Genomic DNA, 27,039 nt, shown 5'->3' with positions numbered 1-27,039 from the left:
TCCCGTAACGATGTGCTCAATAAAGCTTGCAGAAGCTTGACTGCGCGAACGAGTATAGTCCGCGGCGTAATCAACACAAAGATATATGGTCGCACCTTTCGTTTTTCCTTTTCCTTCTCCAAGGAAGTCGTACAAAACAAGAACGCTTCTAACGCATCATAGTTGATCTCAGTGCCGCAAGCTGTCGCCACGATCGTCGCGCTTCTTCTTTCGGGAACAAAAATTTCTCAGCGTACGTTGAATAAACCCAGCTGGTCGACGTTAGTAAAGAGCACTTCGCTATGGCGCTTGTCGCGGCCGAAATGTGGCATTGAGCTGTGATGGTCAGCCAACACAGCTCTGCGCAAGCTACAGTGAAGTCCTTTCATCGTCGCAAGCTGAATCTATAGTAAGTTCAATCGCATTCAACGAATGAATTAATTAAACGAATGAACAGTTGGCTGATGAGATACATCGCAGGGAGGTGGAGCTCCACATTGCTTTTGAGAGCCTGCGTTTACTTAATGCGCATGTAAATCTAAGTTAACGGGTGTTTTAGTGTTCAGGCTCCACAGAAATGCAGCCACCGTGTCCAGAAACCGAATCCGCCACTCCATGCCTAGAAGGTCTAGGACATATCCAGTGGCCACTGCGGCGGGTGCCATTCTAAGTTCGCTCAGGCCACCCGTGTGCCTTTCGTTATGCATGCCTGAAGACGCCGCTGCAGCACGTGCCTTCGCTTCTGCTGCAGCGCCCGCGTAAACCGTGCGCGCGCTGCCAAGGTCACGTCGAGCATCACCAAGGAAGGTGAAGGCGGCAAATAATAAGACTTGGCGTCGCTTCCTCATAGCGGTCGAATGGCAAGCTGTCGTTGCACCGACTCTTGGCAAGAGCGCCGGGGATCGCACCCCTCACGTTATGTCCCATCGGGACCCTTGAGGTGTGAATTAAAGAAAGAAGTAAGACTGACGCTGCCGAGAAAGAAGAGAAGTCGCGTATTACGCTCTTGCTTTTGCGGCTGGCAAGTGCCTCGTGTTCCTCTTAGCAAGAAAAGCAACGGCTGGAGCTGATCTGTCCGTATGTCACGGACCACTGTCTGGTCGCTTGAAAGAACACTCCCTAGAAAATTGTTTCTCTTAGCATCACTGTACTGCCGCTGTGGAAGCTGTTTAAGGTAGGTGATGTCGAAGGCAACGAGGGAGGAGTATACGTGTGAGGATATTGGGAAATTGATTCGCGGTCGTGCGATGTTTTTGATGTTTGCAGGATAGCCGGCCCAATTTGGCGGCCCATTTTTCGCAGGTCTGCATAATTTATGCATCATTCCACCATTGTTGTTCGAAAACCGTCATTTATCCCCGCTTATGGATTCGTGAGCTCTCGCAAAACCTACTGCCCAACCTCGCTCGCACAAACGCGCGCGTGCACACCTGCATAATGAAAACAATTTAGGCTTGGAATACTGACGTACCCTACGTTTGTTACGGTTAAGAGAGGTGCTGGAATGTGTCGCTGGGAGACCGCGTAACGACACTGCACCTGATTTTCTGGCACGGTATGCCTCCGACATTGCATGCAATAATGTCATTACTTTGTCACCACCTGCGTTTTCAGGCAGTAAAGGCCTCCACAGGCGCGAGTTATGGAGCCATATATGGCGTGGGGAAATATTTGTTGTTCTTGTTGTTGTTGGCAGCTCTAACCTTGCATCTGGCGAGGTCGCAGTGAACGCAACAGCTGTTTCTCTCAGTCGACATCAGAGCTGACACCGCCGCTTCGTCCTGGCGCTCTTTGAGTGGCAAGCGCCATCACTGATACGCAAAAAAAAGAAGGAAAGAAAAAAGCCACTCAATGGAAATTCATTCGTTGCAGATGAGGAACAGGCACGCATGCAATGCGCATGGCTTCTTCGTAGCGTAATCATACCGATTCCGTATGCCCTTACATGGCTTTCGAATGAACTTCATTCCGGGTATTGTATTGCAGAGCACGAAATTAAAGTATATAGGTTCACCCACAAGAAAGCTTAACTTCCATCCCGATGTCATTCTCACAAATAACAGCAGTGAAATAATCTCGGAGTCCGACTGCGCAGACCACCTGAATTAATTTATAGCGATTACCGAGGCGAAGTTCGAACGCAAGCTTGCGCTTACAAGGAACGCGCGGGTAACAGAGGCTTGCGAGGGGGACGGTGACGTGGCCTCACCTGAAGGACACTTTGACGTCTGTACTCACGCCCGAAAGCACTAATTCATGTCCTGATATTTGCTCTTTACACAGAAACTTTTATGCAAGAGGTAATTATTGATCAGAATGGCATTATTTATTTGCTGAATGGACTTAGTTTTTACTGCTTCTGATCACACTGAATTTAATAACAAGATACTCAAACATTTTTCGCCCAGCGTCGCCCCATTACTATCCGCTCTTTTTTCACAATAATTATTGACTAACGCCGTTCCTCATGAGTGGTGTTTTGTGAAAGTAGTACCTAATTTTTAAGTCTGGCGATCGTTGTTCACCACTTAATTATAAGGCAATTTCTTTAACTAGTACCATTTGCAAGCTCATAGAACATATAATGCCCTTTGAAGTAATAAAACACCTCGAAGACCACGGAGTTATCCATCAGCACGGTTTTCGCAAGGTATAATAGTGCGAAACACAGCTCACTGGGTTCAGTCATGACATCGTTACCTCAACAGTCCATGGCTTACAGGTTGATGCATTTTTTGTAGCTCTTTCGGGAGATTTAGTTCGTGTTCCACACCACACTTCTTTTAAAACAAACAGAGGCCAATATTCAACATGATGTAGTTGCGTGGATAAAGAACTTCCTTTCTTCTAAAACAAAATACAAATCTGTTATTAACTGCAATTGTTTTATCGGCGCTGTAACTTCCTGTGTCTCTCAATGCAGTGTTATCGGTCCCTTATTGTTTCTCATTTATGCAAACGACTTAACCTCTCGTGTTTCTTCCAGTATTAGACTATTCGCCGATGATTGCATGATTTATCGGAACATTTCTTGTAACGCTGACCGCCGCCTAGCTTTACAAAATGTTCTTGACGTGCTCCATAATGAATGCACCTCCTGGCTGATAGCTTTAAAATTTTCTAACGCCAAAACAATGTCTTTCACTAACCACAATTCCCGGATAAACAGTACTTACACAATTAAAATGCAGCCACTCGAGCTTGCTAACACAAAGAAATACCTTGGTCTGCACTTGCAGCCCGGCTTATCATGGGCACATATAGTGCGTGCACCCGAAGAACAACATGCGTACGAGGAGCACCGGAGGAAACAGCAACGAGAATGTGAACGGCGCCGGCGCGAAACGACCACCGACAAGGAACGTTCCCGCGATGCTGAACGAAAACGACAATTGCGACGAGAACCAATGACAACCATTTCACTCTGTGAAGATGGAATGTGGACAGTAGAATGTGTGGTGCGAAAGCTGACAGTAGTCAGAGCTCTCAAACAAAAAGCAAAGTGTTTCTCGCTGCCATTCCATCTTCACAGAGTGGAATGGTTGTCATTCTTAATAATTGTATTTTGCACCGTCCGTTCTATACATATATTTTTTTTCATTCAGCAGCTTGGCTAACGTTAGCTGGGACGCACAAGGTATATCGTGTCGCCGCAACATTACTCGCATTTTACTCATTCACAAGCCTTATCATCATCCAACTATGCATTACGAAACCTACAGCCACGTTTCCACGCCGACATCATCCTTATAGAATCAAACGCATAAGGTACAAAACATTTCACCTTCGAATGTCATATATTCCCGGCACTATCAGTGAATGGATAATCTACCGCCAAACATTGCCACTTAGCCTGACTTCATAAGATTCTAGGGACTAATACGCACGTGGTACGAAAACTACCAAATATTTAGCGATCCATCGTCAAGTTTCACGTGGCATCGTGCAAAAAAAATTAATTATGGGGTTTTACCTGTCAAAACCACTTTCTGATTATGAGGCACGCCGTAGTGGGGGACTACGGAAATTTAGAACACCTGGGGTTGTTTAACGTGCGACTAAATGTTTTCGGGTGTTTTCGCCCCCATCGAAATGCGGCCGCCGCGGCCGGGATTCGATCCCGCAACCTCGTGCTTAGCAGCCCAACACCATAGCCACTAAGCAACCACAGCGGGTGCATCGTGTAAACGGGTGTATAGTTGTGTTTATGTGTATGATAATTTCACTGTCCCTTGGAACCTACCTGGCGAGGTATTCTGTAGGAGTCCGCCTAGCGGACTGTCCATTTCGGCCGCAGCTGAATGTCTGGGGACACTCGTCCCCTCCTCGCTCGTACAGCTGCATCGAATCAGCAGCCGCCGAAATAGACATGTCCCCCCCCCCCCCCACCTGTATTACTTACGCGTTACATTTGTTCTGTTATAATTCCTGTTTTATTATCATACTTTTACATGTCTCATTATATGAGAATCAGTTCAATCAGACAATCAATTCCCTATAGTGCTTCTTCAGCCAGAGTCTTCCTTCATGTCATAACCAATGTTTCTTTTTTTCCGTTGTGGTGTGTAAATGTATCTCGTATAGTGAAAATTATTGTTCGTTGTTTAACTGCAAATTGCTCCCGATATACCTTGTAATATATTTGCTATCTTTTCGGAATCCTTTCATCACATTTCTTTTTTGTTTAATTACGTGTTCTGTTCACGCTTTTGTAGGTCAAATAATGCCACTAAATTTATAGTGTAAGTCATAGGTTGTATCCCCGGCATAGCTGCGAAATGCCCCGGCACAGCTGCGAAAATTACAATCGCACGCCGTATGCTGTATTTCGTTAAGGGCAGTTTCTAAGTGATTTTGCTTCAGTGCGGGGGGAAACCGATCTTTTCTCAGCTACGTCCTCAAACTGGAAGTCGTAATGGTATGGAGGGACGTTTACCATGACTGGCATGTGGACTACCTGCGGCCGCATTATCGCCCTGTCGAAAAAAAAAAGACCCTTTACATAACAAGGAGCTGAAAACAGCGCCACCTCTTACTGCCTCCTCGCAACCTGTGTTAGTACACCCATCAAAACGAGTCCAGTACACATTACCAACGTTATTCTGCCACTCAAACCTGTTCTTCATGTGACCTTTAACGAAGCGTTCGCAGGTCTACGCCTTTCCACCAACCTCTTACTGGATTCAAGCCATCGCTGCCCTCCGATAATGTTTCGCGGTGATGTCTGAGATATAATTTACTAATTAGGCTTGTTCCGTGTCTACCGCTAAATAAGGTCAAGTCGAGGAGGTGGTGTCCCGAGTCGAAGCATGGCATGTAGATATTGCAATAACCGTAATTTTATTTAAATGAGAACACATTCAATACGCGCCACGCACGAGCGCACCCCCGCACACAAATACCAGCAGCAACACATTTTGCCAGAGCACAGAGCATAGACCGCCTCACAAATTGTCAAAGCCGCCCATCGTTCTGCTTTCACGGGAGTGAGTGAAACTGCGGTTAACTCCCTGCATTTTGACCTTTTCACCGAATCTTGAATTTAAAAAAGCTGTCAGAATAGGTTTGCGTTGTCGTAGAGCCTTTTCTTAATTTGTACCGCGTCCCCCCCCCCCTCCCCCACAAGTAGACGTATACATCCTGGCTGGCTGGCCCCCCGTCGTCGTTACTTTGTCGATGGACGAGCCAAGCCAAGTCAACGAAAACGAAGGCGAACGCAACGCCCGTTTTCTACTCACTACAAACGAAGGCATATCAGCAAAAAAGTTACAACAGAAAAAAACTGTAGTGCATTTCAATACTAATACGAGCGACCAGGAATCGCGTACACCAATTGAAGGTCACGTGACAGGCATTTATGTATCTTCATGTTCTTGCCGAGTGGGGCGCCTGAGATCATTTTTCGCGATGTTCAGTGAAAAAAAAATATAAATTAACTTTTATAGAGAAAAACATATGGCTCGTTTAACCAGTGCGATAGACAATTTTTTGTCTATCGTTAGTTATCTCGACTCGAGTTCTGAGCGGTTGTCTGTCCCTTTAAATTTAGTTAGCTTAAATATTCGCCTAACATATTCGTAATTTGAGTTCTAGTCACGCTACGTTCGAGATATTCTTGTAACAATCTCCTGAATGATGTATGTTACTTTGAAGCACACGAATACACTCTCCCCACAAAAAGAAGGCCCTGTTACAAGTAAAATATAAAAATTCCAGCGCAGAGACAGATATGCAAAAGGTCAGGCTTGAATTTTCAAAAACAAAGTTTATTGAGTGCAAAATCTCCTCGGCACTCATACCAAAATAGGTGCGCTCGGGAAAAAAAAACATACCTGGTGTAAAATTATTTCTGAAACAACGAAAACTATAGCTAATTGTAGACACTGGTCGCTAAGTTCAGTGTTAATAGCGTAAAAATTGTGCTGCTTAAGAAGTAATTATCCGCGACAATTTGCCTACGTTTCACTAAGTGCACATGCGCAAGAAGAAAACAAAAAGACGCCTATAAACCTCGAAGCATAGCACAAATACCTACCTTCAAAACAGTATAAGAACACTAAAAATTGATTGAACAAAATATCCAAACATGTGTCTGTCGTAGAAACAATACAAAAGCTGCTATTCGCAGTCAAGATCAGAACGAAAACCAGTAAAACAGTATTCACCTCGAAAACGCAATTAACGACCCAACTTGGGTCATTTCCGTTTTTTATATGTAGCTCAGGAGCAAAATGAGTATAGTGGCTGACACCTCGGGTCTACCACAAATCGAACCGACAATAATGGTAAGCCCACCTTTCCCGCCGACGCATCTTGAAATGCAACCATGCAATAAAGTTCTTTAATGAAAGGATAAGAAAAACCGCATGCACAACTCCCGTTTTCTTCGTAGAGCTGCAGGTATCGAAAAAAAGAAAGCGGTAGGACAAATGAGATTCTGGTATCGGACCCTGTGAATGCCTCTGACCAAGGCAAGAATTTTTTTTTCTCAATCTTTTTGAGATCACTTCGCCTAGAACAGTAGCTGCTCTGAGAACAGTAGCTGCTCTACAGTACAACAAGCGCGACGATTTTAAACACACGACGCGAGACGAGCTCAACGCACACACTTATACCTGCGCGTTTCGTAAGCTTCATCGCATCCTATGTTTAGCGATCACACAACGCCGGCTGCTTGGCCACATGAAATGCCGTTGGGAAAACTAAGTCTTACCTGCTACTTTTGCCACTTGAAAACACACGTTACCTAAGTAGTCGCGCAAAAGCTGCGCGCTTTTATACGAAAAATGCGCGTTTCATGAAAACTCGCAGTGTAACACTGCGGTGGCCAACGCCAAAAGTGACAGATCGTGCGCAGCATCGTTCTTAAGCGCATGTGGGCCTAAGCAAAGGCGACAGCCGTTTCTTAAACGAACTGTGCATTTCTCTTGCGCAGATCAGTTATGTCAAAGGACGGTTTCATTTAACTTAAGCTCAGAAGCACCATTTTTCAGGAAATACGATTGGAAGGAGATACAATGAATGTCAGTATCGAACCATGAAAAGACAACGCTTGTCTCATGATGCTAACTTAAAATACGTTGAAGATGCTTAGATTAGGTGGCACAAGTTCTATGTGCGCGGAATTCTAACGAGATTTTAAAAAGAGCACTTTCAGACAGTGAAGATAACCATGCCTGACTCACGCCACAGCTACCAATATTTCTGACGCTTTGCGCAGAGTGTTCTATCGACAACATCGATACACGGCATATTCACATAGTACCTCTTGCCAATACTCATCAGCATCGCAAGCTCTGTCTTGAAAAAGTACGAACACATCGCACATACACCAGCGCAGAGTTCTCGAGATTCAGGTCTACAGGCCTCCCAATGGCTAAAAAGCCGTGAGAATGGCAGGATCGAGTGTCACTGGGTAAGGGTAGGTTCCTGTGGTGTCCTCGAAGACCCGAACGTCCCTATGCAGGTGATGACTGAACTGTCGGAGATCTCTTTGCAGCTGTGCTCCGCGGGAAAGCAATGTGCGCAGCAACCGGGGATTCTCAGAAGTAAGTGCGCTCGGCGCATTCGTTGTTGGCAGCACTGTCGTACAGCCGGGCGCTACCGTTCTTCGTCGCATCTTGTTCCTTGGCGCCCGTCAGGCCGAGCTTCTCCGATCGGGGAGTAGCCCCTGCGGGAGGAATCTGACGTAAAGAAAATGCACGTCCTTCAACATTCGCTCACTGCGATTGGTGAACGGGTACGTTCAGCCTCTATGAGCCTGAATGCAAGAAAAAAGTTCATAAAGACGTAAGACTGCGATCGGTGCACTGAAAAAAAAAGCAAACCATTAAAATATAGAGACTGTAGGAAACTGTAGGAAACCAATATTTTTGTTTAGGCCCCGTCAGACTGCTGTCTAAAAAAAAATCTTCAATATTGCAAAATTTCTGGATAATCAAGTATGAAGTGTGAAACTAATAGGGCAATGAAAAACGATATCACTATTCTGTAAACTGCACACCATAATACATGTAAAGCGGATGAAATTGATGCGTTATACACCAATGTGAAATACACCACTGACTTGTGAATAGGGATATTGAGAAACACTCGTAATCAATTTAACTTAACGTTCTGATCTGATTAGATCTGATTAGATTAAGATCTGATTAAGAATAAGGAGTCATTTAGCCTACGTCTAGGAAGACATGATCCAAATCGCACGTGAAACCGAGATGAAACTAAAGTGAATACCGTGAATGGGCTTCAAAAATGCGTACTTGCGCAAAGCTCGTGGTTTGCTTAGTTCGCCTCTGTTGCTCCGACGTGTTTTCACTTACTAGGTTATTTCCTGGCTTAATCCTGACATCCTGTTTGTATCACATGCAACTTCCTTTTCCTTTCACAACCCCCGACGGGACGTTTAGAACTTAAGAAAGGGCAGCAATTATTACCCACCGACGTCATTCAGAATTAGGCAGAATAAACTGAACAGAACAAGGATCTCCTCCCCATTTACAGCAGCTGCACAAAGCAAAACGAAAACACACGACGGTTTGGAAAGTAATTGCAAGCTACAAAAGCGCGCACGAACACGTCTTCCTTGCTTATGGCGTTATATAATACCGTCTTTTTCCGAGAAATAAGTGTCTTCATTGTGGAAACTTACTGCCTATCCACCCAACTGTTAACAGGATGCTCACCTAAACGGCCACCGCCCAGGTACCGAAGACACAGGTAGGTCAGAGTGCACAAAATTGCGCACCCCGCAGACAAGTAGCCAAGATAGCGGAATGTGAGCCGGGCGCCGATTTTGTCGATGCTCATCCCGCCCAGCAGGTTTCCGGCTGCGATACCTGGAAAAAAAAAACGATGAACAGTCAAGGCTTCCATTTTTATCGAGCTACGTCGCTCTGCTGCTTTGAACACTAAGCTACTCACGAACTACATTAGAGTAACAGCAAAGTGATCAACCGGAACAATAAAAAAAACACGAGGGCTCGTTTGAGCGCAGTGTTGCTAAGAAAAAAAGAACACAGAACAGCGCGATAGGGAAAGGCACACAACATTAATCGGCCTCTTCAGCACTGTCTTGGCAGATTTCAACAACGCGAACGCTTCCAGGCTCATATCAGTACATCGCCACACAAGTAGCGTTACCAAGGAAGTGTTGCATGACCATGGTGAGCCTATTTTCATATCTACGTTTGGCCAAAGCAAACATGAAAGACTAAACACTTTCATACGCCCAATCCTACGCTCTCTAAAACGTACTAAAGGGACGCGCAAAAGAGCACGCACACCACTCACCGAGACCTTCGAAAGTCGAGCCCAAGATGCACATCATCGAAGCAGCCGTCCCAGGTGTAGCCGCCCGCTTGGCGAACACAGTCATGGCGGAGTAGGCAAGGGGAAAGATGGTGCCGCCCGCTATATCCACGATGAGCCCGTACCAGGGATTGACAAGATACGAGTAGCCGATGAACTTGATTGAGAACGCCAGTAAAGCCGCCGAGTAGGAAAAGTAGTACCCGATGCGCTCGAGTATTGTCTTGGAGATGAAGAAGAGCGGCACCTCCACGCACAAGCTCATCACCGTGTTGGTCAGGCCGATCATCAGCTTAGAGGCGTGCAGGTCTTCCAAGTACCATGTGCTGAAGGACCAGACCACACCCATGAGGGCGCCAACCACGAACGTCCACACCGTGAACAGCACGATCTCGGCGTTGCAGAACAGGGTCGCGATGTCCCTGAGAAAGTTCACGGACAAGTCTGCCGTACGCAAGCGGGGCATGCAGCATATGAGGAGTACGTCCAAGACCATGAAGGCCGCGAAGAAATAGAAGCCCGGCTTGTAGTCGGTGTGGGAAGGGTCACTGGCTTCGTCGATCATGAATCCGATCAGCGGGCTCACAACGCCCCAACTGATGGTGCCCCAGAGACGCTGGCGCCCGAAAGCGCTCACTTTGTCGCCCAGCAGCTCGCAGACGGCAGCATCCGTGACGGTGAACAGGGTCGCCGAAGACGTCCAGGCGACGACGACCGAAATGGTGTAGATCCAGAATTTGCCGTCGTAATGAGTGGCATCGGATGGACAGCGCAGGGCGGCGTAAATTTCACTGGCAGCGCTCTCGTTAACCGACGCATTGGTGCATATGTCGGACAGGCCACTTAAGCTAACCAGGGTGTGCGAGGCACTCGTGACGTTGATGTTCGCTGAATAGTCACCTTCAATCGCTGTCAGGTTGCAGGAAAGCGGGGCGCTTTCACGAGCCCCGGAGGGAACGCTAGAGGCCGAACTTGCGTTCGATACCATCAGCTGACTAGAGCTGCAGTTTATGTAACCGGTGAACGAACTATCGGCGTGGGCCTTGAAGCTGGGGCTGAAGAAAACAACCCCATGGGAGACGACCAAGACGGCTTGAAGAAAGGCAATTACGGCAGTGGCGTTTTGCGTCCGGTCGATGACAAATCCACACAGGGGCTTTATGATGACAGCAGCCAGTGGTGTTAGGGAGAAGATGACAGCGATCATGGCAGCGTTTATTCCTACCTGTCGCCCGATCACGGCCAGGTACGGGTACACGCATGCTTGTCCTGAGAAAAAAGAAAGCACACGAAAAGAGAAAATTCGTGACATCAGTCGATGTACAACTCATACGCAACCGTTAGCCAACGCGATAATTTCATATTGTTTTAAACGTATCGTAGAGAACGAGGCCATAAGTACATTCAGTAAAGCCACGATCGCCATCCAGACTACTTAGTCTCACGTAACAGAATTAAGTTAAGAAGTCGAAGATGTCAGAGTTTCTCGCATGTTATTCTCTGGCAAAGACATTGTGCCTTCTGCAGTGGTTCGGTGGATATGGCGCTCTGCTGCCGAACCCGATGTCGTGGGTCCGATCCCGGCAGCGGCATCCGCATTTGAATGGGGGCGAAAGGCAATACGCTCGTGCTCGATAAATGGCCATCAGTTGGTTAAAATAAATGCGGAGCACTTTACTACGGTGTCCCAAAACCCAACGTGAAGTTTGGGAACGTTAAACTCCACAATATTGTTACGGGTAGATGGGAAAAAAGGTTTATCCACAATATTTGCACAGTGGCAGCGAGTGGCACCACAACAACAAAGATAGCGGACCGGGACACAGCTCGTGCTATGCAACGTCTTAGTGGGTATGCGCCATCGTTTGTGAACAAGCGAACCGTCTTCTCCGTCCGCAGGATGAGTGGCTTAAAGAATATCTTTAAAGGGCCTTATAAAGTGCTGCGTACTACTAGGCGGATCATAGGTGAGGCACCTGCGTCTTCAGCACCATGCAAGGGATAACATGGCAGAGGCGCGCAAAGGAGCAAGGTGATACATATGTCTGGGCCTTCTGGAAGACAAATAATTATAACTACAGCGAAGTATCAGGCCACAATACCCAAATGTCTTACACTTTCAGAGATATTGCGAGTATTTCAGTTCCCGAACCGGTATGCACTGTTAGAACGTCGAACTTATGGACCTTGTGCGCGAGCCACACTTCCCGATTACGATGGCACCCAAAGCCAACAAGTGAGCAACAGGTTCTGTACGAGATTCCCCCCTCGGCATAGAGCTATGAAACCGGATGTCAATCACGCCGTCAGGGAACAGGGCACCCGGGAATGTAAAGCCTACTTGCAGGGCTACAGCGATCGGTTCAACGGAAATCTAGTTGCTGCAAATGTGCTCAAAAGCTTTCATCCGAATTCGACTCCCGTGGAAATTACGTAGCTAGCTTAAATGTTCGTTTCTGAAGGTCCTGAAGACCAAGACAGTGCGTAAGACGCGCTGTTGAGTCATATTAGTAACACCCGCTCTCCTAAGTTCAGCCAATGCTTCGTAGACGTTTCGAAAGCATTCGTTCTGTGTTCATGGTGTGTCACAGAGTCGTTCTCAAAGCGCCCATTTGATGGGAAGGCAGAAGCTCAACGGCTGTCGTGTTCACAAATGCGCCCGGCAGCCGCGTTTATCCTGTGCTTTTTTGCCAGCGAATGCAGCCGAGGGAACACAAACTCGGGGTGAGAAAAGCGGGAATGCAGGGAGGTTAACCAGAATAGAATCCAATCTGGCTGCGCTGAGCTCGGGGAACGGGGCAAAGAAACGCACACACACAATTATAAAGCAGGGCAGAAGAGAGAACGAAAGAAGGATGACGTGACATACTCGCGGGAGAGGAGGGCTCCGAGTTTCCGCAAAGGCCGCACAGACCGAAATTTGGGACGGCAGCGAGCCTAGCCGGTTCCGTGCGCCCACAAAATACAAGTCTGTAGTCAGAATTTTCAGCCGAGACATCACATGATCTAGGTCTAGCACGTCTGTAGCCGCAAAATTTCACCCCATTACATCAACTTACAAGTTAGTTCGAACAGAAGTTCCCATGGAAATTCGATTAAATGCCATAAGTGTCCTTCCTTAAAGAAGAAGAGCAACGCTGCGGTCATCTCCATGCGCACCGTTTACAGGTGTGAGCCACTTCCGTCACTGCTGCAGGCATCTATCAGAAAAGAGCGGCTTCTCCATGGGCAGTATAGAGGCGCCTGTAAAATACTTCGCAGACCAGCGAGTTGCCCGCTTCATGGCACATATCGAAGTCTCATAATTTAGCTCAGATTGCCTAGCGTGAATACTGGGACGCAAAGGGGCCGCATTAAGTACTGTACAGTCGCGATCAATTTGAAGGTGATCGCGCGAGCATCGACCGGCGGGCCTTCCAAGCAGCATAGCGGCCGATTTTGGAAGTGCGAAGATAAAAATTGCGCTGCCTTCTTCCCCTATTATGCTCTTCCAGGCTGCAACCATAACCCCCAAGACCAACTAGTCACATTTTTGTGTTTGTTTCCCTTTCATGGCAATGATCTGTGTGCGTGGCTTCCTCATGCATATCTTGGCTAACAATGACGCCTCTGTGCAAAAGCTCATAACGCGATCAAAATGAATTCGCAGGTTATGCCGTGAACGGTGACGGGAGTGACAGCTTTTCAGAGAACACCAAAAGAGAGAGAGGGGAGCTATCTGATGTTTCCCTCTCGACCGACGGTGATGACGTAACGTGGCGCTGCTCCTAGTTTTGGTCGCCGCTCGAGCGATCACCTTCAAATTGATCGCGACTGTACATACGACACGAACGTTGATTGCAGGGCCGATGTCTATCATACGTCAAACAAGGAAGCTGCGCACCTCCATCCGTGGTTATCAGGAGCGTAGCGGTGTTCCAGTAGTGCTATCTTTCAATCGCGCGGTAGCGAATTCCTGCGAAATCGAAAGCCAATCGTATACAGGGTTGTTCGATACGCGTTCGCAACGGTGCTGCCTTGAAAACGTATCGCGAGGACCGATTCCGTAACAGCTGTGCGCTTCTCGTACAGTCACCGATGCCACGGAAAGCGGTCGCATGTCTCTTAACTCTAAGTTACCCAATTACGATGATTGTGGTTTACTGGCGCTTTAGGTTACCCAAAAGCAACAGGCAAATATTTAGTTCCAGCACATAGTGCCCTGCAGCAGATGGCACAGCTGTCAAGCGAAAGAAAGAAAAAGTCTAAAAAGAGTTGCGCTGAACATGGCCACAACCATGAACATTTTTTGAAGAAATATAGGTCGCTTGAACGCTACGCGCAGCTACTTCAGCAACCTGTTTTAATGATGGCATAAACGAAGTAAACCGTCGTAGTTCGTCACTAATTCCTGAAAGTGCCCATGAAGACCCGAAGGCCTTCTGTTGATGCACTTGTGTAAAGCCATATCTTACGGCCTTCCACCGAGCAACAGCAAGCGAAACGCCGCAACTCTCACACCGTTTATGCGCTATGCCATTAGAAAGGTTGTGATGGAGGTGGACTTAGCCGGATGCTTGATTCGGCTCAATCTAATAGGCTGACTGATGCAGACAGCAAGACACATGCCACTACGGCATGGAGGAAGATGAGCTATTCAGGCAGCATGTGCTTTCGAATGCTTTCGAAAGCCCGTGAAATCGACTTAAAAAGCTCATGTTGCGCCACTTGGTATTGCGTTGTGAGTTGCACAAACGTGAGCTCGTCTCTTCATCCCGCGCTACGGCCAGTGCAGTCAAGGCGACGTAATCACGACCAAGCCGTCTAATCACGATTAGAAGCGATGCAACTGCGGCCAATGACCAAGTCGACGGATTCTAAAGATTGAAGCGTTTCGGAACCTGCACTCTTGATCACGCTAAGGCCACTTTAACAAACCAGCAACATCAGAGTACCGCAGAACCACAAGTTTAGCTCGGCACACTGAGTAAATGTCGTTCATGAATGGAGTGGCTACCTCCGGAATATTGAGCAACGCAGAAAGAAAGAGGCTCTGTTAAATGTGCAGGCAGGAACACACGGGAAAGGATAGACTTACATTTGATCTTTTCGCAAATCTCTACATGTGTCGTGTATAATGAAGCTCACGGTCACAAGCTATACGACACAGACGGGAGCGCGTGCCACTCTATACAGTCGGAGGACTCGGGCAAGTCAAACTACCAAGTCTTGTCCGCCTTAATCGAGGAAACCACCGAGGCTCCCAAAGATCTCGCAGTCAGCAAACTATGTCATCTTACATTCTCAAGGCCAACTTGGTCTGAAAAGCAGCTCGGGCAGCATGAAATTTGAGCGCGTCGAAGATGCAACTAGCCTGCGTGTTTACACAGGACCCTTCTGCTACGCTGCTTTCATCCGTCGCTACGCGCACCTCGTCGGCCAAGCGAACAGCCCTGATTGTGAACGCTGCCAGATGCCTGAAACACTGGAACACATACTACGCGATTGCCCAGCATATATGCTGGAGCGAAGGACGTTAGAAAGTTTCCTAGCCAGCGTTGGCAGGCAACCACTGTCGGAGGAAGCCATTCTCGGACCATGGCCTGACATGCAACTTCAAGGCGTGCAACTAAAGTGTTGAAGTTTCTGCAGGACACCAAGCTCGACGAACGGCTCTAGCAAGGCAACTGTCTCATATACACCACCACTTCTCTTATCATCCATCCCAGTACTTTAACTCCCCTTCCCTCTTCCCCAGTGCAGAGCAGCAGACTAGAGTGCACTAGCTCAGGTCGGCCTCCGTCTTTCCTATCAATAAACATTATTCTATATATATTCTGCCACGCTAATTGCAGAAAATGATTCGCATACAGATTGTGGAAATTAATTGCGCTGAAGGATTAGGACGGCGATCTGCACCTACAGAAAGCTTGGAATCAACTGCATGCAATCAATCAAAAGCCTGAGTACCACGCTGGAAGTGAAAAATGTAACGATCGAAGCTCTGAGCACGATTTAAAAAAATCAGACAATGCGAAACAGAAGACAAAGAGAATGATACAAGCGTGTTTATTATGTTAAGGAATGTCTAACTACCTTTGCGACGCGAAGGCCGCGCCAGTTTAGGCGCCGATACCAACACACAGCCGCGTTTGTTCGTTCCGGCGTGCCCCGTGTACGAGACGTACACCTAAGCTCTCGCGCACCTTCCACGCACGCCGCCTATGGCGCGGCCGGCGCGTTTCCGGTTGACCCGCATGACGTCGAATAGCCTAGGTGAAGACACAAGCTCAAAGGAAAAAAAATATGAAAAGCGAGAGCGCATATTATAGTTCTGCGATCTGCAAACACCGCTAAGCTAAATGTGGGCGCTCAGAAAGCTGCATAAAAGTTCTAATTTAACCCCACATGACCAGCAACAGATTTTACATGAAGCAACGCTCTGTCGATGTTAGGCTTTCTAATGTGTACGCTATCCCGACACTGTGGACTTCATGATCAGCTCCCGTTCACTTGGGTTGCTTCAGCAGACCCGCAACGTCACATATAAAGTATCTCCACGAGCGTCAACAGCAGCGTCAACGTTAGAGGCTCACACAGTAAGGCAGCGACCACAGCGAACGACAGTGGCCTTGCATACGCAATCGAAAAGGGGGAAACTACACACAAAAGTGCGCGCCACGTACCTGCAAGGTAGAGAAAAAAGTGGGCCTTCAGCGGCAGCAGCTGCCTGTTGACGGACGCCGGTAGGCATCGGGTCCAGCAGGATTCCATCGCTGCGGTGTGCTTGTCTCTGGGAAGCGGACGAAAACCCGGTGTACTTAGCACATGCGCCCGCGACGCTAACACGAAAAACAACCGAAAAGATAATAAAGCTCCGCACCTGAGAAGGTAAGTGTGCTAGCGAGGCTCGAACTATCCCAACTGCCCATCGACCGCTCAGGCCGAAAGCCGACCACACTCATACATAATTCGGCTGGCGCGAAAAATCTCTAGGCTTTGTTCGCCGGTCGAGTGTCAAGCATGGGCGCTCAGACAACTGCGCTTGCGGGCTCGGCGGAACGCACGTTGTCGCTATTGCTACTGCGGCTTCCCCACGCTTATCACCACTTGCTCGCATCGCCGCGTGGTAGCTGAAGGGCGCTAGGCGACAGCGTACAAATGTCATCGACAAACTATCGAAAAGATAGCAAGCAAGGTATATGTAACAAGCGGAAGCCGCTGTCGGAATCGGCGAATACTCTGGTCGAAAGCTTTGTACACCCGGCCACAAAATATTACGGACCATGAAATTTGAGAAAAAGCGGAATATCTCCGCAACCTCACAACGCAGCCTGGTATTTGCATTTCGGGCATCGGCTAGACTATGTTAAGAACATTTTCGTATGCAGTTCTACTGGCTACTTCTGCAGGCTGCTTGGAAATTGAACGTTTTCTGCGATACCGTGGTCCGTAAACTTTTGTGGCCGGGTGTACATGGCGCGTGTGACTTACGCGCAATCCCTTAATCGGTAAAGGCTCTCACATGCCCCTCCGCAGCTGCCTGCGCTTAACGGGTCTGCCTGTCGCATCAGTGTCGAATTTAATGAAGGTAATGGACATACTATAGAGAATTTCTCATGATGCACGAAACCATGAGCAACCGTTTCCAAGCGAATACTGCACTCTTAAACAAATGTACGCCCTTTGGGTCGTATCCTGCCCCACAACGATAATCGTCATCTGTCTTGCTTGCGTTTCCTTTCTTGAAACCGCTGCGCTCGCTACTTTCCTGTCAAACATGCTCTGTCATGCTGATAACGCGCATGCCATTGGTGACTTGGAAGTGCCGGGCTCGCGGCGTCAAAGAAAGGAAATGCGGACAAGACAGATGACGATTATCGTTATGTGGCAAGATACTTGTGACAAGGGTCGCCGCTCCTCGACCGCCGATAGCTGTCGGCTTCTTTTGTTTCTCTTTTTTTTTCCAATAAGCTTTTCGTAACATGAATGGCCAGAGCAAAAAGAATTTCCTGCTGCATGCTCATGTTGATTAAAGTAGTGCGCGTATGCACTGCACGCTGAAGAATTAAAATTAAATTTCGAGGTTTTACGTGCCAAAACCATGATCTGATTAAGAAGCACGCCGCATTAGGTTACTCCGGATTAATTTTGACCACCTGGGGGTCTTTAACGTGCTCTCAATGCACAACACATGGGCGTTGTTGCATATCGCCCCTGGGGGCGAAATGCTTAAATGCATCGAAAAGCGGTCGGCGCACACGCTGTGGAATGCAGCTATAGAAGTTAACAGCTCATGCTAGTGCTTTCTTGAAGTGCATCAAATCGTCGTGGCGAAAGCAAGCTAACAGACGCGCTGCGTGAAACGTTCTGGCTCCAGAAAGAAATCCTGGGCCTCCGTAAACTTTCACGTGCATGCGTAACCGGTGGAGAAGAGAAGTGCACCTACGTTGAGGCAGCAGCTAGAAATGAAATTTCACTAATTACGCATTGCGTGAACCGGCAGGGGTAGTACCCTGGTATCTGAACTGTACCTCGTCTCTACGTTTATAAGTCTCGACTGATTGATTCATTAACGCATAATTTGACAGCCTGCTTAGTTATTTCATTTCCAGCGTCTTCAATACTTTTTCAGCACACGACGTGCTGAACGTCAAGTTCAACCGCAATGTAAGTGCTTCGTGACCCAGGCATTCAAGATGGCGTCATCAAATCCAGCAGTTATAGGATGTATTCAAACTCCTCGATAACAAAATGTGTCCATTCTGCTAAAAATAGTTAAAGTTATGCAACTTGTCTCTAAATTTGAGTACACGAGCTTTTTGCATTCCACCCTCATCGGAACGAGGCCACCATGGCCGTGATTGCGAATCGATTGTGGAACCTCGCTCTCAACGGAGCGGTTTTCATCAGTGCCACCCCCTATAGCCAGGGGGTGGCACACCGAGAGCCTACTCGACCCCCCCCCCCCCCCCCCCTTCCCATAACCTGGAACAGATTTCTGGCTACGCGACTGGTTCTACTGCAATACTGTCGGATCGCTTTGGTGGTGATAAACTTTACTGAAAGGGGGGAAGGGGGGGGGGAAGGTGGCCGAGGGAATGGGCTCAAGTAAGACCCTGGGCGTGCCCAGTCCCCCAGTACAATATGTCGGTTGACATCCCAGGACCTGAGCCAGGCGGTTCAGTCAGTCTCGCTGCTGACCGGGGGATGAGAAAACAGGAGCGATGTGCATTTCCACATTATGTGTGTGAGTGTCCCTGTTGTGAACAGAGCCTGCAGATCGCTTTCGTCGCCGGAAACTGTTTACAAACAACTGTGGTAGATGCACTTGCTGTTTGTAATTGGGTTATGTAATTTATAATTGGGTTGTAATTGGGTAATGCCAATCGCAGAAGCCATAGCAGCCCTCTTGGCCAATCAGAACCGACCAGGTTGCAAATTCGACAATGTCTAGAATAGTACACCAGGGGACGATCACTTTCGCGAGATTTCGCGTGAATCGCTACGGGCACATGCGCACCAGTGTTGTTAAAACCCAAGAAAGAAGCTCCGTTGGCACTCATGGGCTGAATCTCGCGAAAGTGATCATACGAGAACCCGCCACCTGAACGTACTGCATGGAGAGAGCTGGAAACGCCACGCATATGGAGTAAGATGATCTAGAGTCGCTCATCTGCCGTCCTCACCGCAAATGTCTGAACTCGTTGCCAGAAAGCGGCGGATCGTTTTCTCACCTGAGAATGCACAATGGTTACTGAGCATCGGATTTAGAACAATGAACTAAAAAGCCAGTTTTTGGCACGCATATCTTGGAGCAGTAGCCGTGTTCCTGCAATCCCAGCGTGAGTGCCGTGCTTTAAATACGGAATGTGGTCACCGTGCCAACCGTACTTTGTTTGCGTGATGTGCCAGCGTGGCTGGGGTATACTTTCGCCGGCAGGTCCGCGGTGTCGAGGCAACGAAATGCGACGCTTCGCGCCAAACAAATGCACGTTTGTCCGGACCGGCGCCTCATCCTAACCAACTACCCCTTTATTTGACTTTACTAATGGCAAATTCGGGTGGTCGTTTCGGAGCGTTCCACAGGTAGTCATATTATTCGGGTGATCAAAAAAATGGCGCTCGAACTAAATTCGGTTGCTTATTTCAGATCGCTGAAATCCGACTTGGAGCAACCAGAAATGCTCCGGCCGACGACGCCCGAGAAATTGCGAGATCCAGCCTGTTCTCGGTCGCGAAGCGCTATGCATCTTAAAAAAAAAATAATAAGTTCTTTGGTTTTACGGGCCAATACTACGATCTAATTATGCCGTAGTGAACGACTCCGAATTAATTTTGACCACCTGTGGTTCTTTAACGTGTACCCAGTGCACGGTACACGGGCGTGTTTGCATTTCACCCCCATCGAAATGCGACGGCCGCGGCCGGGATTTGATCACGCGACATCGTGCTTAGACGCGAAGCCAGTAAGGCACTGAGCAACCACAAAGCCACTACGCAACCACTGCGGGTGCTATGCAGCTTCCGTCAGCGTGTTTCTGTCGGTGTAGGCTAGGCTGTTCAGGCTGTTTTGTAATTGCATTGTCGGGCATTGTCGGACGATGGCGACGCGGCGACACGTTCGAAAGCGGCACCGTGGCGGCACCTTCAGTTCTTTTGAGTCGGGAAGCAAGCAGTGACAGCTTGTTATCATAACGCCGAAAAGTTGCTGTGTTGGCGTACATAGGACTGTCTTGCAAGCGTCCGCCACTGTAGCGATCGCTTTCGTAGCCCGTTACTGTTTTTTTTCTGGCTTGCACCCTCCCTCGCCGTGATGCTATAATCTATAATGCTGCGTAATGCGGCGGCGGCGTTCAGTCTGGCATCGCTGCAAGCTTCCCTCGGCCCTCCCTTCCTTCCCTCTCCTGTCTCCGGAAAGTGACCCGCCGTTCGCGTGTCGCGTGCTTCCTCGGACTCAGATCTGGAGCGTCTTGCCATTCGATTTAGAGGACCGGATCGACAACCCGAACTCACCATAAGTTACCCATCTCCATGTCGCGCTCGTTTTGTGCTGTCCATAACCACGGACTGTAACCAAGGGCCTTGACCAGTTGCTGAGGTTTATTTGTGTGGTCGGATGTAGCTTCGTGTCAATCTCAAGTGGATTCCAAGTTGTCCTTTCCACAACGGCAAAGTGTGAAGTCTCTATTGCTCCATATCTGGTCGGGGCGCTGCGGAGACGGCGCTGTGTGCTGGTGAACTCAGAGTGATGGTTTTTGCGTCCGAAAAAAGAAGGCTAAAGAAAGAAGTTGGATAACAGAATGGACCACGAAGTAACCAGCAGTTCAGAGGTAAGTGGTGCTCTAGCTGGGGTAATTCAGCGCTTTGCAAGGGATTCTGTTTAACACCAAACACGCTAACTGCCGCTGTTGGGAAAGTTTTGTGTATAACGTTAATGGACGTGACGTGTTCCGCTAGGCGATCAACTTTTAGATCTGCAACGGTATGTACTTTCTCTTTTCAGAGCAAAATTATACGCACTGCAGCGATTTCGGGCTAAAGCGGAATTTCTTCTGCGCCTGTGAATATAACTTGAAATTAAAAATTGCAGTTAAAACTTGGCATTACGACCTTCCCAGCGTATTCGTCAATTTTAGTTTGTGCGCCTGAATTACGCATAAATTCAGCTTTTGGGGTTAATTTGGTGGTCGTGCGTATGCATTTTCCTGCGGGTGCACTTGCTTATTGTGCAGTTCACGCGCCGTATTCTGCAGAGAATGAACTTCACAATCGCAGTGTGCATACACATTCGTTGGTTCGGTTCCCCGTTTGTGTGTTAAAGGACACCTCAGCAGGTTTTAGCACTGTAAGTAGACAAACCCTGGCGCGTGGATTAAGCGGTGGCAACTTTGTCTGCAAACTATCCAAGGGCTGCACGGCGAGAAAAGAGCTGAATGTTCAAACATAAACAAACGCGCCCTTCTTCTCGAGGGAGGCGTGCTTTCGGCCAAGCAATCACGGTCACACGCACAAATGCCTCTGCGTAAGACTAACTGCCTGCAACGTCGGTGATTATTGTAAGTGACCTCGGCAAATCGTCAAATGCAGAACGTGCAGTACTGCCAGTGAGAGTGCGCCGTGCAACAAAAAGTGGAAGAGAAAAAGAAAAAGAGTGGCGCTCGCGACGTAAACGTGACGCTGTCCCTCAGCACCAGTATGGAAAAAGACAGTGGAGGGATGTCGGTTGCAGACTCTTGCCGAGGCAGCAGGAGAGAATGTCCGTGTTGGCAGCGGAGCTCGCCTAGATGGCTGCAACGTGGGAACGCGACATTTAAATTTCTCTTTTGTATTCTGATAATTAATTAACCATTTTGAAATCTTACCGCGGTTAGACAATCTCTAGACGACGTCCGACACGTTTCAGTGTATAACCAAGTAACATATATGGTTGAATGCAAATACACTGTTGTGGCTTTTCTCAACCTGCGCAAGTTTACAAATTTCACCTCGACGAGACACTGAGCGCGTGAATCAGCCTAAGAGGATGTCCGAATAAACTATGTAAAGCGCACTGAGGATACTTCAGCAACGCTGCGTGTTCTAGGCGCGGTGTAAAATATAATCTGTAGGCGTGGCTAGCGCGCCTTACAGGAACGCCTGATAAATAATGTCCCATGTAAGTCCATGTCCAGGTCAGTCCCATGAGAGGCGGCATTGCTTTTCTATGGAAAAATTACCGCTGTTCTGGCACGCCCTCTTTATTGCGCCACGAATAAAATATGACATGGCTGTGTTCCTTCGTCAAACCTTCGTCGTCAACATACGATTTAAGAGCTGCTAAAAATACGTGCTTTTGGCATGCTACTCAAACATATCCCGCAAATGACTATTAGGCACCATCCAATTTTGCCACTTGCGCAGACGTCACACCCTGCAATAGCGCTATGCGTAGAAGACAACGACGCCCCGGCCACTGAGAGGGCGCAAACATTCTTGCCGGTCCCGTAAGCTGTAAGCGAGTGGACTGTCTGCCAGTTGCCATGGCGACGAGGCCATTTCATTTCGTTCTACTTTTCGCTGAGACGTTGCGCCGATTTTTTTTTTTTTCACCGGGTGGGGAATCATGGGTTTGTTTAAGGGAAGCGTGAAGGGACGTTATCGGGAAGCTCTTGTGACGGCATTCGTCGCGACATGTCCACACCTAAAGAGTACGTTTATCAGGAGTCACGAGCAACTGGTACAGGAGGTAAATGATCACCATCAAGCGCGGGAGAAAGGACGCGACATGCTATTTCAGTGGCTGCCAGTACGCACATACCGGTATTGCTGGCAATGACTTCGCCTATGAAGGCACCCATGGGGTCCCGATCCCACTATACCAAGAACCGATGCTGCAAGGGGAGTCTATTTCCTGGCTCGTCACGTACTCTTATTCGTCGTTTCCTAGTTCCCCGTAGTGTTGCCTACATACACATGATCCTTCTTTAAAGCTGCAACTGCCATCAGGAATTTCCCGTTCCAATGCAATGTTGTTATGCCGCCTCTGCGTGGGGGTAGCTTTCACGAAAGCATACTCGTTCCACGTTGGAATCTTTACCACATCTACTTGCGACGCGTGCGGCATCGAAAAAAAAAAAAATAGCTCATATGCGCTTGTTCTCATTATGACGTCCAGCGCGTCCATGCCTGTACAGCCTTAAAGCAACTAGATTCAAGACCGTTTTCGGAAGCCAAGATTCTTGGACCACGGCCGTACGCGTCGCTGCAACTGAAAGCAACGAAGGCGTTGTAGTATTTGAAGTACACAGGCTTCTGCCACCTTTTGCAGATTTGGTGTGCTCCTTCGAGGGTGCGCGCGACTGGTGCTCTCTCTCTCTCTGTCCTTGATCCATCCTTTCTCTCTTTTCCCCCCGTCAGTCTTTCCCTTAGTGCGCAGGGTAGCAAACCGGACGCGCACCTGGTTAGCCTCTTTGCCTTTCTTTCGCTCTCTTGAATTCTCTCCCTCTTACACCGTGGTTTTGGGCGCACCCACATCCGTCGTTTTAAACTGCCGAATACATTTACCCAAACCACAATCGTGCAGGCACGCCGTGTGAAGTTGATCCGCAAGGACATTTTCAGTGCCCTTAGTGACGCAATTACTCACGAAGCTCGCGACTCTGAAGCAACCGCCCGCCCATTCCGGTGCTGAAATCGCGGAGGAGAGCGCGCGAGTCACACCCGGTTGTTTTGTTGAGCCGTGTCACGCACGGCGCACACACAAAATGGGGCGATTCCGTACGCCGCATTTTTGACGAAGCGTTCAGATACTGCAGTATCGCAGCTTGATCACGTGACCTATCCGTGTGATCGACATTGAAAACTGACGATTAGCGGCAATGCGGCATTGACGGTGTCGCTTTGTCGACTTGCTACCGTGTGCATGGCCCGTCGTGTTTCAACTCGCCGACGCAGATAACAAGGACTGATTCTTCCTCTCCGATTCTATACTTCATTTTTTTTTTCAGTCATTCGTCGCGCCGAGCGACCGATTCCGCGGCGATAAAGTCGGTGTGCGAGCCACTGACGAAGGGCAGGAAAGAATGTACAAATAATTGTCTCAAAATGTCGGCCTCTACATTACAATTCAGAAACAAGACCCTCCGTAAAAGGACGGATGAAATTTAACGATTCAGAGAACAGTTGGCGCCAATGGGAAACACAACTGGTAAAATAGCTCCAGTACGCGCAAGGGCCTGCCATCAATCATACGAAGCGGAATGGTGAGGGGGCCGGCTGCAGCGCGCGTCGCTCATTTTTTGCCTAATCCCAGGAGCGCGGCGGGAAAGGAAATCTGGAATAATGTTACGCCTAGCTTACAGAACACCCGCAGCGATGAAATCTCAATGACGCGTTAGGCGCGCGTAAAGGTTCACTGTTCGCCCACAGTGGTGCGTCTCCATCAAGCACTAACGTAGAATCTCGATCAATCCCAATTGACAAGACCACATTACATATTGTTCTGAGCGCGGACGGTTGTGCGCTGTTAAGGGACACAGAGCATGATGTACCCAGAAAGTGCTCTCTCGAAGATCTACCAGCGCATGGGTTGAAAGCCTATACGTGCACTAGACAGCTGCGACTGTATGCGAAAGTTCTTCCAATCTTGGGTAGACTGAATAATTAAACTGTCCCCACGTTACAAAACGGGACCAAACCTATGAGATACTGCACGGGACAAAAAAAAAAAGAATGTTAATTATCCAGCAAGTGTGAAGTTTGGAAAACATTTGGAAAAATATCTCATTTGGCACTGAAGTTCGTCTTCATTTGCAAACCTAACGTAATTGACATTATCGTGACGTCATGACACATGGAGATTTGCTCACGTTGGGAAACAATAAGGCTAAGGATGACGTTGTTACGCACGAAATATGCAAACTAGGATGTTGCGCACGATTATTGCGACTGCGCTCACGCGTGGAAGGCACCACGATGGCGGGAACGGAGTGAGCATATGTATCATGGCGTCATGACACATCCGTCACCGGTGTATTGAAACCGAAACTATAGCCACTTAATAACAGATGTTGCACCGAATCATTCAGGATACTCTGATGTACTCCACTAGGTCTTCTAAGCCTTTGGGTGTGTTCCAAATCGTTCCGGAAAGCAAATCTATCTATCCTGGAGTATTAGAAGACAGCCTCTTTTCTGCACAAGTCTGCGCACTGGAGCATGAACACGCATCGACATCGACACGTTCGCCACCTGGCGTCCAATTTATCACGCAAAGGTAAACTGTATTTTAATGAATTCTTTTTATAAGATTAATTAAAAATAAAGAAAAATCTGTTATTTCACTTAGTTTTGTGTCTGATATTATGTTGCTCCTTAAGCTGCGCCATTGAAGACGGCATAGCCGTCCTGTGCTGTTTGACGAATCGCGCACACCGCTTTCCCAAGCACTCGAAAAGATATTTTCCGTACCGCAGACCGAGGGGTGCTGCGCCATCCGTCGCTGCACAATCTGATTGAAGGACCCAGGTTGGCACCGACGAGCACTCTGCCATGACCTCTCAAGGGGTGACATCGGGTCAGAAACGCCAGCTGGCTTGTACAAGCCTGCCTGACTGCAAGCGACGAGACACCGAGGAATCTGAGGACCAGTAGACATCATCAGGGACCACGACGAGGCGAACCTTTCAGACATAGATATGGACGAGGCTGGCTTCCGAATCGTGCGCCATCGTAAAGACATTCCTCTGTGAGCATTCCTCTGGTAATCCCTGCAGCGTCAGAAAGAACTGATTTGAGGCAAGTGAACCCTATTGTTCTATACTCTGAGATTGAAACGATTCTCGGTGGAGCCAAAGTCAAGAGCCATTTCACAGCGCAGGGAGCATTGCTCTTGGATGTAGAGACAGACAAGCTAACGGTCCTTCCAGAGACCAATATCGGTGGAATAGCCATATCTGCCCGTGTTCTATACAGTTGCATGAAAGAACACGTTCATTGTTAGGGGAGTCCCGAAATGGCACACGGATGAACAGGTGCTCACCTACTTGAGACCTCAAGGAGTATTCCATGTGAGAAGAATCATCCATCGGGTCCAAACCTCGTCATCTGAATGGGAGTCAAGGCGCACTGACTCTGTCATTCTCACATTTGCTCCAAAGTCTGAGCGCCCGGAGATTAACCTCTGCTTTTCAAGGCACGAGTTTGTCGACTACGTAGAGACACCACCACGGTGTTTCCCAATTTTCGCTGGTCGACAATTCTGTACTGTGACACGCTGGGATACATACAGAGAAGCGTTGGATGAATCCCCTGGTGAGCTGTTCGCAGATATATTGTGGAGCAAGAGAGTGGCTACTGCGGTGTTTAAACTGCGAAATTATTTCCATACTCCTTACTTGAAGCTAAAGAATCTTTGCGCAGCGCATAGGAAAGCAGAGCGGAAACTAATGAGAAAAAAGGGAAATCCCTCTGCGAAAACTGAATATAACAGGATAAACGCTGTCATCCCTCGTCACACAAAAGGGTTAAGACGAGTTCAATGGGCTGCTTTCTGTGAGAGCTTGTCGGCATTTACTCCCATGACAAGGATATGGGGAGTAATCAATAGCCTATCCCGAAAAGATTCGCTCACACAAGCCATTCGAAGCAGTTTCTTTAAAACAAGGAAAATATTTACCAACCCTTGCAGAAGATTTTGCACATGTATACACATATGGCAGATCAGCAGGAATGGCGAACCCTTTGGCATCTCAATCATTCCACGCGACGAATGCGCCATTCACCTTTCAC

At 48.1% G+C, this 27,039-nt stretch overlaps 2 protein-coding genes across 6 annotated transcripts in view; one reads left to right on the top strand and one right to left on the bottom strand.

Annotated features, from left to right (window-relative positions):
• Positions 1 to 6,224: 6,224 nt before the first annotated feature.
• LOC135908380 (major facilitator superfamily domain-containing protein 6-like) overlaps positions 6,225 to 27,039 on the bottom strand; it is a 37,441-nt gene continuing 16,626 nt past the window's right edge. For 2 of the 5 annotated variants that reach the window (XM_065440155.2, XM_065440156.2), the window contains exons 2-5: positions 16,455 to 16,561; positions 9,772 to 11,058; positions 9,165 to 9,317; positions 6,225 to 8,149 (exon numbers count right to left, since the gene is read on the bottom strand). In XM_065440155.2, coding sequence (XP_065296227.1) covers positions 8,022 to 8,149; positions 9,165 to 9,317; positions 9,772 to 11,058; positions 16,455 to 16,561 — 1,675 coding nt within the window. In that variant the 3' untranslated portion in view covers positions 6,225 to 8,021. Of the gene's footprint in view, positions 8,163 to 9,164; positions 9,318 to 9,771; positions 11,059 to 16,454; positions 16,562 to 16,651; positions 17,183 to 17,262; positions 17,392 to 27,039 lie in introns of those variants that run through there. The other 3 variants (XM_065440154.2, XM_065440153.2, XM_065440157.2) reach the window with 3 other exon arrangements.
• The window catches only part of LOC135908381 (uncharacterized), a 397,530-nt gene continuing 390,965 nt past the window's right edge, over positions 20,475 to 27,039 (top strand). The window contains exon 1 of the mRNA XM_070539005.1: positions 20,475 to 21,101. Within this exon, the coding sequence (XP_070395106.1) occupies positions 21,072 to 21,101 (30 nt within the window). The 5' untranslated portion in view covers positions 20,475 to 21,071. The remainder of the gene's footprint in view (positions 21,102 to 27,039) is intronic.

This window comes from Dermacentor albipictus, chromosome 5 (assembly GCF_038994185.2).
Source record: "Dermacentor albipictus isolate Rhodes 1998 colony chromosome 5, USDA_Dalb.pri_finalv2, whole genome shotgun sequence".
Taxonomy (NCBI): Eukaryota; Metazoa; Arthropoda; class Arachnida; order Ixodida; family Ixodidae; genus Dermacentor; species Dermacentor albipictus.
The sequence above is the reverse complement of the archived record's forward strand: the minus strand, read 5'-3'. Positions and strand labels throughout refer to the sequence as shown.